The sequence below is a fragment of the Corythoichthys intestinalis genome, chromosome 3, assembly GCF_030265065.1.
Source record: "Corythoichthys intestinalis isolate RoL2023-P3 chromosome 3, ASM3026506v1, whole genome shotgun sequence".
In the NCBI taxonomy this organism is placed as follows: Eukaryota; Metazoa; Chordata; class Actinopteri; order Syngnathiformes; family Syngnathidae; genus Corythoichthys; species Corythoichthys intestinalis.
Genome location: NC_080397.1, coordinates 13,321,181 through 13,338,964, shown reverse-complemented (window position 1 = coordinate 13,338,964; position 17,784 = coordinate 13,321,181). Strand labels below are relative to the sequence as shown.

Sequence of the window (17,784 nt, the reverse complement as noted above, 5' to 3'; positions counted from 1 at the left end):
GGAGACTTCTGAAGTGGCCAGCAACGAGTCCAGACCTGAATCCAATAGAACACCTGTGGAGAGATCTGAAAATGGCAGTTTGAAGAAGGCACCCTTCAAATTTCAGAGACCTGGAGCAGTTGGCCAAAGAAGAAAGGTCTAAAATTCCAGCAGAGCATTGTAAGAAACCCATAGATGGATACCGGAAGCGGTTGTTAGCAGTTATTTTTTGAGTTTGTGCTACCAAGTATCAGGCCGAGTGTGCCAAATACTTTTGTCCGGCTTATTTTTGGAGTTTTGTGTGAAATGATAATGATTTGTTTTTTTTTTTTTCATTCTCTTTTGTGTTTTTTCATCACAAGCAAAATAAATGAAGATATTACTATCCGAGCATTTGTAATAGCAATCATTTTCTGGGAGAAATTGAGCATTATCTGACAGAATTGCAGGGGTGCCAATACTTACCCAGCAGTGTATTTAATTTCTTAGGGTTTTGGATGTAAAACTGATTATTTGTAATGTTTTAACAATATTCGCACTAAGGGATGTCCCGATGCTGATTTTTGGACTTCCGATTCAATTTTTTCAAGATATGTTTTGCCAATGCCGATCCAATACCTATACTTTTAGACTAGTATTAATAATGCAGAAAATAATGTAACCAGTAAATGACAATTCATATTTTTTGTATTAAACCCAGCCCTGCTGGTACCTCCTCAAGAAATGCTCTGTTTACAAATAATGTATTACAAGATGCTGTCACTATCATTAGTTTCTAAAGAGCAGTAGTCTCACTCAGCAACCATATTTGCCTAGTGGTTTGATTTACAGCAGCACAAGGGTACTGAAAACACGCAACTAATGGATCGGATCTGATATTGTGACCGAATCAGATACTGTTCGATACTCCAAACATAGTCGTAGTGAGCGCCGATACCCAGTATCAGATCGGGACATCACTAATTCGCACCAGTGTAAATTTGATCCAGTCGTTCAATAAGATTTATTTATCTTTTAAAAGATGTAATCTGGGGACAAGTAGTAGTTTGCGATTAAAATGAGATTAATCAAGATTAATTCATGAGATTAATCAAGATTAATTCATTAAAAATAGCTAATTAATTATTTTTTTTCTTTAATCAAGTAATATCACTATTTCCAATGCAACATAGACAAAATAAATTAACCTGTCCAATCCAGCAGTTGACATACAGCGGCTCCAATGACTGCGCAACCTTAAACGCCTCATGCGCAAGCTAAGAAAAAAAAAAAAAAAAAAAAGAGGAGATCAAGCAGTAACATTAGACATGTGACATTATATCAAAGTGATTATATATCGTGATACTTTGTCTTCCAAAAAGGTTATCGATATGCCAACTGCCACGTGCATAAAAAAAAAAAAAAACACATTACAAAAGCCATTTTTGCCACATCCCAAATACCACTTTTCGTTCTTTCTAAAATCTAACACTAGAATAGTGACGGTGCTAGACACCCAATCCATTCAGACTGGGAGGGGCGAACGAACATTCGTTCATTCGAAACCAGAGCATTCGCAGCCAGTCTTTCAGATTTTTGGGGCATTTACAGGTCACTTTCTGTTCATTTTTGTGCATTTACAGGTTACTTCCTGTTGAGTTTGAGACACTCCATATTCATTCAAGGATATTCCCAGTTCACTCCCTGTTTTGTAACGCAAAATTGACAGGAAGTGACCTATAAATGGCCTAAAATTAACAGTAAGTGACCCTAAAATGCCCCAAAATCCCCAGAAAGTGACTGAAAATCAGGTTGCAACCAAAATCTTCCATTCAAATAGTATCTATGTTAATTCAATAGCTACCTCTGACAGCGCAAAACAACCAATTCATTTTGACTAGATTCAACATCTAGCAGCGTCAATGGCACTGAAACCAGACTGTTCACAGCCAGTCTTTTGTAGGCATTTACAGGTAATTTCCTGTTCATATTAGGGCATTTACAGGATACTTCATGTTGATTTAAGGTCACTGCCCATTCATTTGGGGAGATTCATGGGTCACTTCCTGTTCTGTACCAAAAATCAATAGGAAAGGACCCAGAAATGCCCCAGAATCAAGAGCAAATGCCCTGAAATGCCCCAAATTAAACTCATTGGCTGCCATTGACAGACAACCAATCCGTTTGAACTGGGCGGTGCATTTTCTGCCATTCCTCCCACTTCAAACAGATTGGACGTCTAATAATGAGAAACTCAAATTCATATCTGAAGAATGAAAATAGCTTGTTTTTCCGTTATCGATAATTGTTGTATCGACATACTGTGAAATAATCGTTATCGTGAGCCTTGTATCGCGATTCGTATCTTATCAGAGGTTCTCACACCTAATTAACAATAGAGGTACATTTGTGACCCGATACAGCAAAACGACTCGCAGTCTTGGTGGCGTACCCTCTACAAAATCCCATTTTTGAACATTTAACAACATGCATTTCATGACAACATAACTTTAAATCAGACTTTGATGGAAGGTTTAACAAAGAAATGTTGAAAATTTAAAACACATTTATAACAATTTTGCTTTTTACTTTGGAATTTTCCGACTCATTTTTCTATGCCAGGTCAGATTTATAGGTCACCAGTGGTGAAAAGACAAAAAAAAAAAATCAAAATATGAAAACCACACCTTTATATTATCCTTTTTCAGATACAAGGTGCCGAGGTTGGTCCAGGCAACAACATTCTGTAAAGATACATTAAATCATAAGAAAAATATTTGAAACTAATGTCAAGCCTATCATACATACATTAGATTCAACTTGAATGGACTTGATGAAGCAATGCTGAGCCAGCGCAAAGTTCTCCAGACCTGTTGTTTTTAGAAAAATGGAAAATGATTTTAAAAAATAGGTTTCTAAATCCACTCCCTAAATAATATTTTTGATTAATAAACTACACCTTTGCTCATGTTGATCACTCCCAAAGCATTCCAGTTGCTATGTTCACCACTGTCCATCATGACTGCCTTTCTTAAACACTGAAAAAAGCCAGAAATCAATTTAAGAAGTAAATAAAAAAGAAGAAATACTAGAGTTATAGTACTTGTTGGGATTTCTCTAGTAGTAGTGTTTGTTCGTCCTCAGAATCACAGGTCAGGCGAGCTTGTTGATAAAAGTTGAGTCCCAGGTCATGCCATAGGCTCGCAACTTCTGGCATCAGTTTCAATGCACGGGTGTAACACCTGTGGAAACAACCACGTTTAACCCTTGGGCGTTATTTTATCTTGACTAAATTCTTGTGATTTTGTCCAAAAAATGGCTTTTCCTTTGAAGTGTGATAACTAAGTCATTTCTGAATATTTTTTCACTTTCAGCCACTCAAAATGTTCAGTGGCGTCAGACCTATCTACACATATAAAGTTTTTTATTTTTTTTAATTTTTCAATGCCCCCTATGGACAATAATAGCAGCATTATCCGAATAGCAAAACTAACTATGCTGTATATATATCAAAAACAAAAGTCTAATTTGAATATTCCATATCACATAGTTAGAGGCTTGAATAAGTCGTTAAGTCATAACAACCGATTTTTTTATGCATGCCCAGTTTTTACACATTTGCAGTTTTCTCATTTACACTAAACTCTTGTGATTTAGTCCAAAAAATGGCTTTTCCTTTGAAGTGTGATAACTAAGTCATTTCTGAATATTTTTTCACTTTCAACCACTCAAAATCTTCAGTGGCATCAGACCTATCTACACATATATAGTTTTTTATTTTTTTTATTTTTCAATGCCCCCTATGGACAATAATAGCAGCATTATCCGAATAGCAAAACTAACTATGCTGTATATATATAAAAAACAAAAGTCTAATTTGAATATTCCATATCACATAGTTAGAGGCTTGAATAAGTCGTTAAGTCATAACAACCGATTTTTTTATGCATGCCCAGTTTTTACACATTTGCAGTTTTCTCATTTACACTAAACTCTTGTGATTTTGTCCAAAAAATGGCTTTTCCTTTGAAGTGTGATAACTAAGTCATTTCTGAATATTTTTTCACTTTCAACCACTCAAAATCTTCAGTGGCATCAGACCTACCTACACATATATAGTTTTTTATTTTTTTTATTTTTCAATGCCCCCTATGGACAATAATAGCAGCATTATCCGAATAGCAAAACTAACTATGCTGTATATATATCAAAAACAAAAGTCTAATTTGAATATTCCATATCACATAGTTAGAGGCTTGAATAGGTCGTTAAGTCATAACAACCGATTTTTTTATGCATGCCCAGTTTTTACACATTTGCAGTTTTCTCATTTACACTAAACTCTTGTGATTTTGTCCAAAAAATGGCTTTTCCTTTGAAGTGTGATAACTAAGTCATTTCTGAATATTTTTTCACTTTCAACCACTCAAAATCTTCAGTGGCATCAGACCTATCTACACATATATATTTTTTTATTTTTTTTATTTTTCAATGCCCCCTATGGACAATAATAGCAGCATTATCCGAATAGCAAAACTAACTATGCTGTATATATATAAAAAAACAAAAGTCTAATTTGAATATTCCATATCACATAGTTAGAGGCTTGAATAAGTCGTTAAGTCATAACAACCGATTTTTTTATGCATGCCCAGTTTTTACACATTTGCAGTTTTCTCATTTACACTAAACTCTTGTGATTTTGTCCAAAAAATTGCTTTTCCTTTGAAGTGTGATAACTAAGTCATTTCTGAATATTTTTTCACTTTCAGCCACTCAAAATGTTCAGTGGCGTCAGACCTATCTACACATATAAAGTTTTTTATTTTTTTTATTTTTCAATGCCCCCTATGGACAATAATAGCAGCATTATCCGAATAGCAAAACTAACTATGCTGTATATATATAAAAAACAAAAGTCTAATTTGAATATTCCATATCACATAGTTAGACGCTTGAATAAGTCCACAAGTCGTAACAACCAATTTTTTTATGCACACCCACTTTTTACGCAATTGCAGTTTTCTCATTTACATTCAACTCTTGTGATTTTGTCCAAAAAATGGCTTTTCCTTTGAAGTGTGATAACTAAGTTATTTCTGAATATGTTTTCATTTTCAACCACTCACAATGTTCAGTGGCATCAGACCTATCTAAACATATAGTTTTTTTGTTTTGGCCCCCTATGGACAATAATAGCAGCATTATCCTAATAGTAAAACTAACTATGCTATATAGGCTATATATAAATCAAACTAAAATATTTTATATTACATAATTACATCATTGGATAAGTAAAAGTCGTAACAATAGATTTTTTGTTTTAGAACAAGACTGTGACAACGTGACAATAACTGATTTGATGATAGAATTTATGTTAACAATTTTACAAAACATACATACAATATAACAGTTAACATAATAACAACATACACAATTCATGATGTGCACTTTGAGATTTGTTGTTCAAATGTAAAGTGCGTTATAAATAAAATGTATTATTATTTATTATTATGTTCGAAGCCCGAAGTGGCTTTGTGCAAAGGCCACATTGTTTGCGCTTGGACGGGGGTCCAGCTCGCTGCTCAACCAAGCCTTCGGCAGAAGGCGGTGGTTCCCGTTTTAGGACTTCTGGCCGAATTAGAGCCTTGCCAAGTTCCTCAAGAAATAGTCGGCGCTTGTAGCTTTTCTTCACGTTCCACTCAGGGTAGATCTCCGTGAACAGCACAAACGAGGGTAGATCTCCGTGAACAGCACAAACGCGCTGCATGACGAAATGTCCGGCATGTGAAAAAACACACATTGGCCACCTGAGTGCGCGCCGGCGGCAGGAGTATGTGCCTCAGGCCTGCAAAGCACAAGCGCACGCAACAATAACAGCTTTGATCTTTGATCAGCTTTTACAAGACAAACCTTGATATGCAAAACATTTGCTTACTCACTCTCGTCATTACCTCGATCGCCGTCATTTTCGTCATGCGCCTCAACGTGGTCATGTCCGTGCCCCCGCCTTCTGCTCCCCGCTTTCATCTCGTTATGTTGTCAACTATTTCCTAATCCTCGTCATCAAAGCCGTCCTCCTCCGGCATCGAAAGTCCGGAAGAATTTGTTCAATGTCTTCTGGGCTCTCCAAAGAAGCGTCCGAACAAAGGTCGTCGTCGTCGGAATCAGGATTTTCTAACACCATTCGAATCGTGTCCTGCGGTGAAATACTTCTCGCCGCCATCGATCATAAGTTGTGTTGGAAGAAATGCAAAATGGTGATCCTCGCGAGAACAGAGACTCCCAAAATGCCCAGAACCAATGAGAGTAAAGAAATTCAAACACCCAACCAATAAAAGTTGAAATTCAAACGACAACAATAAACACGTGGTTTTTTGTTTTGGTTTTTTTGCATTTCCGGGAAGTACCTTTTTATTGTCTTGTGCAAACGTGCAAAATTGCAAATACGCATGCCCAAATAGACTGAAAGTGAGCTCAGACAACATTGACACCATTTTTTTTGTAAAGCCAACCGTCTTTATTGTATTAATTTTTGACCGATCTGAAGCTAGCTTCGCAAGAAAATTCATGTATTGGCCTATGGCTCCATCTAGTGACTTCTGGGTGTCAACACAAAAATTTTTTTATCTGCATGTTTTTGACTCGCCAAAGAAGCGATTGCATCAATAATCACGGAAAATGCATGATAAAACATCAGGTTTACAGCATATTAAAAATCATGATTTATAATGGGAGTCAATGAGCCAAAAAATGGCAAAATAACAAGAGTTTAGTGCAAATCTTCCCAGCCTGTTTGCAATAAGTTAGAAATTGCCGGATGGTGCCATTTCGAACTTCTACATGATTTAGTATCCTGCAGGAAATATCAGCTCCCTAGTGTATTTTTTCATATGCTTTTTTTCCTTTTAAACACAGAAAAAAAACGAAAAAAGCCAAAAAATGGACAAATAACACCCAGGGGTTTTAAATGACAGCGATAGCTGTCCAATCCATTTTGACTGGGAGGATGCTTTGATTGCCCTTACTAATGAGTTAAAGGATAGAATTGACAGTTGACATACCTCTCGCCGACTCTGAGCGTCTCAGTTTGGTTCAGTGTATGGAGCTTAGTTTGTGGGTGCAAACCAGTTAGCGCTGCCGGCATCTGGACCTGAGCTCTCTCTGGAGAAACTGTGCTGACAGCGGAGCAGGCATCTCCCAGCAGCTTCCATAAACAGGACAAGTCAGATCGCAGCTGTACAGCCCTAAGGAGCACAATGTTGAATCAGGTTTGGTTGGATCTCTAAATCATGTATGTGAAACTCATTTTTGACACAGGCCACATTGAAATTTAGGGTTCCTTCAGGTGGCCATTATGCCTGTCAACTAGGGCTGATTTGATGGACTGACTCATCGACAACCCATGGATAATCAAATGAAATGACTGTTTTGATGGTCAATGAAAACGTTTAGAAACTCTGTTGATCTAAAAATTGTCCAAATCCTCTTCTTTCAGCCTCTTAATTGCAAATTACTATACTTGGGAATAATTAGTTTTCGTGTTTTTGGTTATATTTGTTGAACTAAAAAAGGGAAAACCAGGAAGTATTCTCTTGTTTATTTATTTATTTATTTCAAAAAAATGTTTTTTTTTTTTAATTCTTTTAATTTAAAAAAAAAAAAACTAAAATGGGTAAAACTGAATACTCACTGTCTTAGCATTTCTTTATTTTTTCCCCCTAAAATGTATAATATGGTAAAACAAATTTTACTTTTTTTTTTTTTTTTTAAATATTTGTTGACTTATTTAATTTCTATTATTTAAGAAAAGTAAATCTGTAGTCCTTAATTAGAGTTCTTCTATACTAAATTTCAATTGATAACCAATATTGTCCAACTCCAAAAATCCGTTACCAATATCAAACCAACACCGATATACAGTATGCGGTTGTTGACTACACATATTATGGCTAATTGTATTGTACAAAACAAATCCCAAGCATCTTATTTTGGATACATCTAATGGTCAGTAGGCAAAACTGCTGTGCTAAACTGTGACCAGCCCTTGTACAAAGGCTGAGGGCTTCTACATTCACTTTGAAGGTAAGATGGATATTGGCCCATAATGAAAAACCGGTGTCGATATTATCCAATAACATTTTAAAAGGATTTTATTGGCCTGTATTATCGTCTTTATTCTAATATTTTTTTGAAGACAACAGAAATTTTATGTACTGTCATTTTTTTTTAGCCATATGACGCATATGACTGGAAGCCGCACCCACAAAGTTGAACAAGAAAAGAGCTTATTACCTAGTAAACCAATAAAAAAACGCCTGGACAACAAAAGTCAGGGTTTATAAAATGGGGGGAAAAGTAACGATTTATTATATAAAAATTACGGTAAATTTTATTTTAGCAAGAAACATGAAGTCAATACACATAATTTACTTACGCAGGACACACTAAATGAGGTGGCAGGTCGGATCGGGCCCCAGGGACTGTGATGTAAAACCTTAGCAAGTACAGTGATACAGCACGATACGAAATTGTTTTTTTTCGGAGTGGCTTTGTAATGGATCGCTTTTCACATATAAATCGCTTAATTCGTTCCAAATATTACTAAAAACAATAGCATTAACAGCTGTCATAACCTACAGTATCATTGGCTGTCTGTGTTATGCGTTGTCGCCCCTAAGTGGCGCTTGAGTGTAACTAGTTTGCTAGGTTCCAGCTCATTGTTCAGATGTTATCACATGACTAGTCAAGCTAATCGCAAACACGGAATGCTAGAAGACGAGCTAACTTAGGCAGCAATTGCTTGCCATTTCATCTCGCTGTCTGTGCCTCTGTAAAGCATCGCTTGTGAGTTATATTCTTTTGTTTCATTTACATGAGCATTGAGTAGCACATTGTGTTGTGGTGTGTGTATATTTCGTTTGTGTATATTTATAGTCAAACTTAGTTATAATATTACATCGCTGCGAGCGGGAATTACCTAATACAGTAGGTATTATCTTTCGTATGATGAATAATTTTTCATAATATGAAGCGAAAAAAGCTTTAAAAACTTTTTGTCAAATGAATTATGTGTGTACAGAAGCTTTCGAATCTCGAGGTACCACAGTAACTGGTCATTTTATGAAAAAAAAAAAAAAAAAAAAAGCTGGCTCAGACAAATGTGACTTTGGATTTACCTTAGAAGATTATGTATAGCTTGCTGGATCAGGTCAATGGCTCCACCGTCTCTGCAATCCTCCATAAAACTTTTTGCAAGGGCGAGCTGACAATCACCAAGACCTCAATAGCACAATCAAGTTAAATTATACGTCACAACTTTGCAGTGTCTCACACTCACACATTGTTCTACCTTTCAAAGCAGGGACGTAGTCATGCTGCGTTGTGATCTGTAAGTACTCCGCGATGGCTTCTTGGAACTTGCCCAGGGTCTGTTTTATGGCGGCGGCCTGGTAAAGGATGTAGATGGAGGTAGGCTGAAGACTGTGGGCCTTCCCAAAGGCCTTCAGAGCTGCTGTGAAACTTTGGCGTTTTAAGTAGGCCTCGCCTAAACACTCCCAACACACCCAGTCCTCTGGATCTGCTCTCAAAGCTGCTTGGAGGCTACAAGCATATAGGAATATGTTTTTTTTTAATCATGATATTTAGTTACATAAGTAAGCTTGTCCTCTGGTCAACAGTAACAGCTAGCTAAGCAACTTCTACTTCTGAGGGAAAGCTAAAATTAGCTCAGATTTGCAACATTTTTACCTGCAACTCTGTTGCTGGGGTTACAGTAGTTATTGTAAACACCAAATACAGTGGGGAGAACAAGTATTTGATACACAGTCAATTGGAAAACCCATTGGCAGTGTATCAAATACTTGTTCTCCCCACTGTATGTCATAGAAAATGTACCATTTATCTGTAAGGTTAAGCTAATCAAGCTTTTGATAGTTTAATACCTATCATAGATGAATATGTAACAGAAAATCAAGAAAGTGAGGGATTTATTTTTCAAGCATTTCAATTCTGAAATTTAAGACTGCAGTTATCGATTATTTTAGTAGTCGATTAATCGATTAACTAGTTAGTTCGAATAATCGAGTAATCGGATAAGGAACATAAAAAAATGAAAATACCTGAGCTGAGCCTCAAACGGTATAAGAATAAATAAATGAGGATCTGAGTAAAAAAAACAAAAGAACAATTTGCTAACACAAAGTCTGCTAGCTTAAATGCTATAAAATGCTAAAGTTTATAATGCTACAAAAATGAAAACTTTTTTTGTTTTTTTACAATGCTCTTAACAAATGGTTCAAACACATTTTCCCACGAAAGACGGCGAAATATACCTATGAACTAAATTACAAATGCATTAAAAAGCATTATCTCAAAGAAAAACTTAGCTTATGTTGGCCTCAACAGGGAGCATCTGAATTCAGCCATGTGAAATGAGTTATGTCATATTTATTGTTGCCACTAGAGGGCAGTGTATTCACCCAAATCAATAAAACTAAATGCAGACACTTTCAAAACAAACCATTACCACTTTAATTAAACCAATCCTCAAAGCAGCAAAATTTAATTCAAACTTTTTTTTCTAATCGAATTACTCGAGTTAATCGATTAATCATTGCAGCACTATTGGAATTACTCATATATCAACAACATATTTATATATTTAAAATCAAAATACAGGTAAATAGTTTTTGGTCCTTACTCTGCAATTGCCTGTTGATGCAGTCCAACCTTTAGGTAGTAAAGACCTCGTCTCAACCAGGCCCATTTAGCAGAACCTGGAGTGGCCTTTTCAATCACTGATTGGAGCATTGTTAAAGCGGTGTCCTGACAAATAGCCAAGAATAGACAATTAAACAGTTAGCAAAAGTTTCCCGTGTTCGGAAAAAGTTCAGATATTACCATATCTTCCTCTGCCATGCTGAGATCAACTGCAGCCGCCCCAGATTCAGCATCGTCACCGTCCAAGTCGAAGGCCTTCTTGTAGCAGCCACGTGCTCGACCTGAGTCATTGGCCACCTCTCGATAATAATGCCCAAGGTACCGGAACGCGCAACCGAGGTGTGGGTCCAATTTAGCAGCCTGAAGTACACACAAATGAGGCTTAAGGGTTTAGAAACCAACTGTTTAGAAGATAGACAACTCTTTCTAACCTTGAGAAAATGTGAATGTGCTTTGCTTTTGTCTTTACGGGTCTCTTCTCCCATGGTCCAGTAAAGTGTACCCAGCAAAAAAAAATACTCGCCACAGTTGGAGCTTTGTGTTGCTGCCTTGAGGAAACTGGAGAAGGAAAGGGAAAAATTGTATTGACCGTAAAAAGTTAGTATTTCTGGTCTACCTTTGCTCTGCTAGCTGTTTCTGATCCTCAGCTAGGTGGACTAATCCCTTCAGCGCTGACACCTGGGCCAAGTTTGGGTGGGAGGTTTCAAGCTGTGATGACAACTGCAAATAGAGAGAGGTTAAGTTTTTTTTTTTTAACTAATTGCCTGCCATTGACGATGATAGGATGAACAGCATTTGTCTAATATGGACACCTACTGGTGATAAACTCATTTAAAGAGTCACAAGATTGGACGTCTATCATCATCAATGGCAATGAATGAGTTAAGCAGCATATAAATTTATTGTAATGTGTGAAACTGACCTTTAACGACTCAACTATTTTCCCTTTGTTAAGGTATGCACGACCTTTAAGAGCTAATAGTAATGGATCTTTGTCAGCATCAGGGATCTGAAAGATACACAAAAGTATACCAAGACGATAAATCGAACATGTAAATCAGGTTAGGAATGGAATATTTGCTAGGTAACAGACACCACGATGAAAACTTTTTTACCCGGTGCACCAAAATGTGATCCGCTGTAGGTTTAGTCATTTAAAAAGTACATAAACTTTTCAAAACACAGGGGAAAGCGTTTTTTTTTTTTTTATCCATTGGTTTGTTGTCACACTAGCTGTAACTTGCCCAACAGCGTGTGGTGTTGCACAACATCAGAGGTGAAATGATCATAACTGTGCCCAGAGAAAAGTCTTTATTGATTTTACTAGGGTTGTCCAATATTATCAGGTAGCCGATAAAAGCATTTTAAAATGATATTGGGTAATATCGACATCGGTTTTTCATTATCGGTTTTGGGGCAATATGTATATGGCATTGCTGTCATGTCCACTTATTGCCTGCCTTTGTTTCTGGTGTTTTGTTTCCCCCTGCTGGTGATTAAGTGTAATACGTTTTGATCAGTTCCAGCGCATTCTGCTGACGTAATCATATGTCAACACAAGCTCATTACGAATAAAGAGAGCTAAAATGACGAGCTATCGTCTGCAACCAGTTTATCATAGCAGTTCTTGCCATCTCCCCATGTTGTTTGTGCCTTAAACAAGTATCACTTGTAGGTTATATTCTTCCTTTGTTTTATATTCATGAGCATTGTGTAGTATATTGGAGATGTGTATATTTCGTTTTGTTTGCAGTTGTGGTAAAATTTGGTACAAAATTTGCAAGCTGTACTACCAGTTAGTGACCAAACTGACACGTGGTGTATACGTTGCTTTATTTTGTGACTTTTTTTCATATTATTGACACAATGTTTTGTTGTTTTTAGTATTACAAAAAGAGTATCAGTGTTCTTGTCAAGAGAAAGGTGACCACAGTAAAGCCAATTCAACTTTACTCAAGCGTCTGACTTCTCCTTAGAACATGGACTGTTTGGGATCTGTTGATTTGTGTACCCACAAGCACATTGTGGACATAATAAGTGCCTTATTAGCATTTTGCACTTGATCCAAAAAACTGACATCTGCACTATTTTGATTTCAACAATAAATATAGTGGTGCAAAAGAGGCACTTTTTACATAACTTCAGTTGAAGTTGTTCGTTTACTTTTGACAGAATATTTATTTGGAAAACCTTGAAATTTTTACATTTATCATTAATAAAGCATCCAGTGGAGCATCACAATACAATTACCCATAGTATGTTAAGTCTACGACCGCATATATCTGCATCGGTTTGATATTGGTATCGCATTTTTGGAGTTGGACAATATCGGAATATCAATTATCGGTTAAAAAGTTATTATCAGACAATTCTAGTTTTTACTGTAAAGTCGCACATGACTTTGATGTAAGAGTAATTTTTTTAGAATAAATTTTAAGTGCAAGATCTTCACTGTTCTGTCTTTTTACAAAATTTATAGCTATGAAATTGATACCATTAGACAATATGAGGACAAAACTATAGTTTTGTTTCACATTCTCTAGCTAGCCAGCTTTATGTTTCATTCAGAAAAAAAATTCAATTGAAATGAAACATGACAATCAACCCTGCAGTGGGTGCACTTGTTGTCACAAAGTATATCAGTCTTCGATAGTTAATAAATTCCGGAAAGAAAAAAAAAAGCATTTGAAAAAGGAAAAGGATGTCAAATCCAAGCCTAGATATTAGGCTTCTTTGACATACAGTACATGAGTCATTATTCTCAGAAGTATTGAGAAAACAAATTGTGAAAAATGTCGCAAACCCCACTCCGCTCTCCAATATAACAACAGATAATTAAATGTATTTTTTCCCCATATGTTTAAGAATAATGTAGGAGCCTAAATAACGTTTGGTTAATTATTCATGTTAGTTGTTAATATTTTACTTTGGTTCTATGAAATAAATTGTGATTAGTTTTTTTTTATTTGTGGAACTAGTTCGTGACGTCACGTTTGACGACGTACTATATAACGTGTAAGTGGCTGTGTGGACGGTCAGTCGCGCTAAAGCAGGAGGAGGAAGCATAGAGCCGAAACAGTTTTTTGACCTCTGTTCATATTTGGATTAACATGTCTCTCTATATATTTGTGGATTTACCTTTCAAGTGGATTATTTTTCATTTCCTCATACTCTCATTTGCTGCTTTGTTTGCTGTGGATTACTTTTTGTTGGATTAAACAAGTAAACGCATGACGAGCGGCGTGAGAATTTTTCTTTGCCGCTGTCCAGCGGGCTGGTGAGGAAGACGGAAGAGGAGAGCGTCGGGCTGAGGGCTTTTTGCGGTATGGAATCTACAAATACCTACCAGGGAAAATGTCTCCAAAGCCTGCTCAGCAGCCTTCTCCTCTCCACTCCGAACCAAAGCTTCAACCCTTAGCTTCAGGAGTCTGATCCTTAGTTCCTGGTCTCCTGGTAGGCACGCATTTAAACCTATTTGAACACAATAACATATACTATCAGCTTCCTGACACTGCTTTTAAGTGGTTAATTCAATAAAAAACTGGATGTTAGGCATAATACCGTGAGCACATGATTTTGAGCAGTCTGCATATTTATGCACTTTAAATTGAGCTTCTGCCAGACTGTACCACAGTGGGATGAAGTTTGTTTTCTTCAATCCTAACAAAAAGAAAAGAAGTCAACATTTTTAACAACTGTACGTATTTAGTCATGCATATGCGCAACAGACCTGTCAATAGGTACAACTGCACAATGTAACGAGGACAAGAACAGTGGGGAGAACAAGTATTTGATACACTGCCGATTTTGCTGGTTTTCCCACTTGCAAGCCATGTAGAGGTCTGTAATTTGTATCATAAGTTCTCTGCAACTGTGAGGGACGGAATCTAATACCAAAATCCAGAAAATCACATTGCATAATTTTTAAATAATAAATTTGTATTTAACTGCATGAAATAAGTATTTGATACATTACCAACTAGTAAATATTTCGGCTCTTAGTTCTTTTTTAAGAACCCCTCCTGTTCTCCACTCATTACCGGAAGTAACTGCACCTGTTTGAACTTGTTACCTGTATAAAAGACACCTGTTCACATGCTCAAACAAACAAACTCCAGCCTCTCCACAATGGCCAAGACCAAAGAGCTGTGTAAGGACATCAGTGATAAAATAATAGACCTGCACAAGGCTGGGATGGGCTATAGGAAAATAAGCAAGCAGCTTGGTGAGAAGGTAACAACTGTTACAGCGATTATTAGAAAATGGAAGAAGTTCAAGTTGACGGTCAATCTGTCTCGTTCTGGGGCTCCATGCAAGACCTCACCTCGTGGGGCATCACTGATCATGAGGAAGGTGAGGGATCAGCCCAGAACTACACGGCAGGACCTGGTCAACGACCTGAAGAGAGCTGGAACCACAGTCTCGAAGAAAACCATCGGCAACACATTACGCCGTCATGGATTAAAATCCTACAGCGCACGCAAGGTCCCGCTGCTGAAGCCAGTGCATGTCCAGACACGTCTGAAGTTTGCCACTGACCATCTGGATGATCCAGAAGAGCAATGGGAGATGGTCATGTGATCGGATGAGACCAAAATTGAACTTTTTGGTCTAAACTCGGCTCGTCGTGTTTGGAGGAAGAAGGAGGAGGAGTACAACCCCAAGAATACCATCCCAACCGTGAAACATGGAGGAGGAAACATCATTTTTTTGGGGCTGCTTCTCTGCCAAGGGTATAGGACGACTGCATTGTTTTGAGGGGAGGATGGATGGGGCTATGTATCGCCAGATCTTAGCTGACAACATCCTCCCTTCAGTGAGAGCCCTGAAGATGGGTCGTGGCTGGGTCTTCCAGCATGACAACGACCCAAAGCACACAGCCAAGGCAACTAAAGTGTGGCTCCGTAAGAAGCATCTTAAGGTCCTGGAGTGGCCTAGCCAGTCATCAGATCTGAACCCGATAGAAAATCTATGGAGGGAGCTGAAAGTCCGTGTTGCCCAGCAGCAGCCCCGAAACCTGAAGGCTCTGGAGAAGATCTGCATGGAGGACTGGGCCAAAATCCCTGCTGCAGTGTTTGCAAACCTTGTCAAGCACTACAGGAAACGTTTGGTATCTGTAATAGCAAACAAAGGTTTCTGTACCAAATATTAAGTTCGATTTTTGTGATGTATCAAATACTTATTTCATGCAATTAAATGCAAAAATTATTTTAAAATCATACAACGGGATTTTCTGTTTTTTTTGTATTAGATTCCGTCCCTCACAGTTGAAGAGAACTTATGATACAAATTACAGACCTCTACATGCTTTGCAAGTGGGAAAACCAGCAAAATCGGCAGTGTATCAAATACTTGTTCTCCCCACTGTATGAGATACTGTAAGTATTTTATGTAGCTAAACGTGGTCAATATTTACTATTTATAAATAGGGATGTGACAATAAAACGAAAAGGTGATATATCACGATACTTTGTAGCCCAAAAGTTTATCGATATGCTCCCACCAAGAATCGATATATTGTTTTAAAAAGGTGGCGCTAGACATCCAATTCATTTTTACTGTATTGGATGTCTAACCTAGTCAATGGCACTGAAACAAGAGCATTCACAGTCTGTCTTTTGTGGGCATTTATTTACTGTGTGTATTCCGAGTCACTTCCTATTAATTTGGGGACATTCTTAAGTCATTTCCTTTTTATAGTTGTTCGATAATGATTTTTTAGCCGATATCGTCCAACTCAAAAAATACCATATCAAGCCAATACCGATATATGTGGTCGTGGACTTATGGCTAATTTTATTGTGATGCCCCATTGGATGCTTTAATAATGATAATGCTCACATAACAAATCCCAAGCATCTTAATTTGGAGACATCTAATGGTCAATAAGCATAACTGCTGTGCTAAGCTGTGACCAGCCTTTGTACAAATGCAGGCTTCTACATCCACTTTAAAGGCAACATGCATATTGGCCCAAAACCGATGTTGATATTATCTGATATGATTTTAAAATGCATTCATCGGCAAATATTATCGGCTACCCGATAATACAACTTTACTTTTCAGTAACCAAAATCAATAGGAAGTGACACATAAATTCCCCAAAGGAAGTGACCGAAAATTAACAGGAACTGAACTGCAAAATAAACTCTTTGCCTGGCATTGACGGCCATAGATGTCCAATCTGTTTGAAGTGGGAGTTCAAGTGGATTGGACGTCTACTAACGATAAACTTATTCCAATTCACAGCAGGAGAATGAAAATATCTTGTTTTCCTGTTTATTAGTTGTTTTCGTAGCACATCGTATGATTTCCTGACCCATGTATCGATAATTGTTGTATTGCCATATTGTGAGATCATCGTTATTGGGAGCCTTGTACCGCAAATCGTATCATACCGTACCCAGAAGTTCCAACCGCTAATTATCAATACTGTATGTACAGTCTTTCGTCAAAAAACATTTTTCCGCTCAATGGCTTAATCAATTGGAAGAAGGTCCACCTAATACAGTGGCACGGGTGTGTTTTTGTGTGTATACAACCTTGCGTGAGGTCTTTAATGGCATCTTTATAGTTGCCCTCTTGGAGTGCTTTCATGCCGAATCCCAAATTACACAATCCATTGTCCGGTGCCAAATTATGAAGCCGTGAAAAGCAATTCATAGCATCCTCACTCTGGACACCTAGAAGTCAAAACACAGCATGTAGCCTTTCTGCATATTGCTTGTTTAACTCTAAACAGGTCAGCATTTACATCCATGAAAACCTTTTTTGAGGTAGTGGGAGCAAAGGATTTCAAGAGGAAAACTTTGAGTGGGGTAGAGGGACAACACTGACTCGCACGCTTGCTTCATCTTCTCTTCTTCTTCAGGTAGCTGTGGCAAACAAAAAACACTTGAATAAGATATCTAAAAAAATGCAGTACCATGATTGACAGTTCTTTTTACCTTGGAAAGACATTTGATGTAGTTGGCCGAGAGCTTCCGGTGTTCTTCTCCAGGTTTTGGCTCAACTAGAACCATGGCTTTCTCAAAAGCTGTGCTTAACTGATATACAAATGAAAAACACTATTAATGGTACAATATCAATTATCATTTCATTAAA

The 17,784-nt window shown here is 37.3% G+C and overlaps 1 protein-coding gene and 1 long non-coding RNA gene across 4 annotated transcripts in view; both read right to left on the bottom strand.

The window, feature by feature from the left end:
• Positions 1 to 17,784, bottom strand: part of skic3 (SKI3 subunit of superkiller complex) — a 33,977-nt gene that overhangs the window by 13,511 nt on the left and 2,682 nt on the right. For 2 of the 3 annotated variants that reach the window (XM_057832635.1, XM_057832633.1), the window contains 18 exons: positions 17,628 to 17,726; positions 17,435 to 17,555; positions 17,223 to 17,363; positions 14,242 to 14,340; positions 14,027 to 14,151; positions 11,603 to 11,689; positions 11,297 to 11,400; positions 11,112 to 11,238; positions 10,861 to 11,040; positions 10,661 to 10,785; positions 9,311 to 9,561; positions 9,138 to 9,240; positions 7,023 to 7,205; positions 3,062 to 3,200; positions 2,918 to 2,996; positions 2,767 to 2,828; positions 2,646 to 2,702; positions 1,167 to 1,235 (listed from right to left, as the gene is read on the bottom strand). In XM_057832635.1, the coding sequence (XP_057688618.1) occupies positions 1,167 to 1,235; positions 2,646 to 2,702; positions 2,767 to 2,828; positions 2,918 to 2,996; positions 3,062 to 3,200; positions 7,023 to 7,205; positions 9,138 to 9,240; positions 9,311 to 9,561; positions 10,661 to 10,785; positions 10,861 to 11,040; positions 11,112 to 11,238; positions 11,297 to 11,400; positions 11,603 to 11,689; positions 14,027 to 14,151; positions 14,242 to 14,340; positions 17,223 to 17,363; positions 17,435 to 17,555; positions 17,628 to 17,726 (2,151 nt within the window). The remainder of the gene's footprint in view (positions 1 to 1,166; positions 1,236 to 2,645; positions 2,703 to 2,766; positions 2,829 to 2,917; positions 2,997 to 3,061; positions 3,201 to 7,022; positions 7,206 to 9,137; positions 9,241 to 9,310; positions 9,562 to 10,660; positions 10,786 to 10,860; positions 11,041 to 11,111; positions 11,239 to 11,296; positions 11,401 to 11,602; positions 11,690 to 14,026; positions 14,152 to 14,241; positions 14,341 to 17,222; positions 17,364 to 17,434; positions 17,556 to 17,627; positions 17,727 to 17,784) is intronic. The other variant, XM_057832634.1, reaches the window with a different exon arrangement.
• LOC130913782 (uncharacterized) lies at positions 5,314 to 6,918 on the bottom strand. Its single transcript, XR_009062816.1, has 2 exons — positions 5,913 to 6,918; positions 5,314 to 5,806 (listed from the first exon to the last, which is right to left on the bottom strand). It is a non-coding gene; the product is annotated as an uncharacterized LOC130913782 (long non-coding RNA).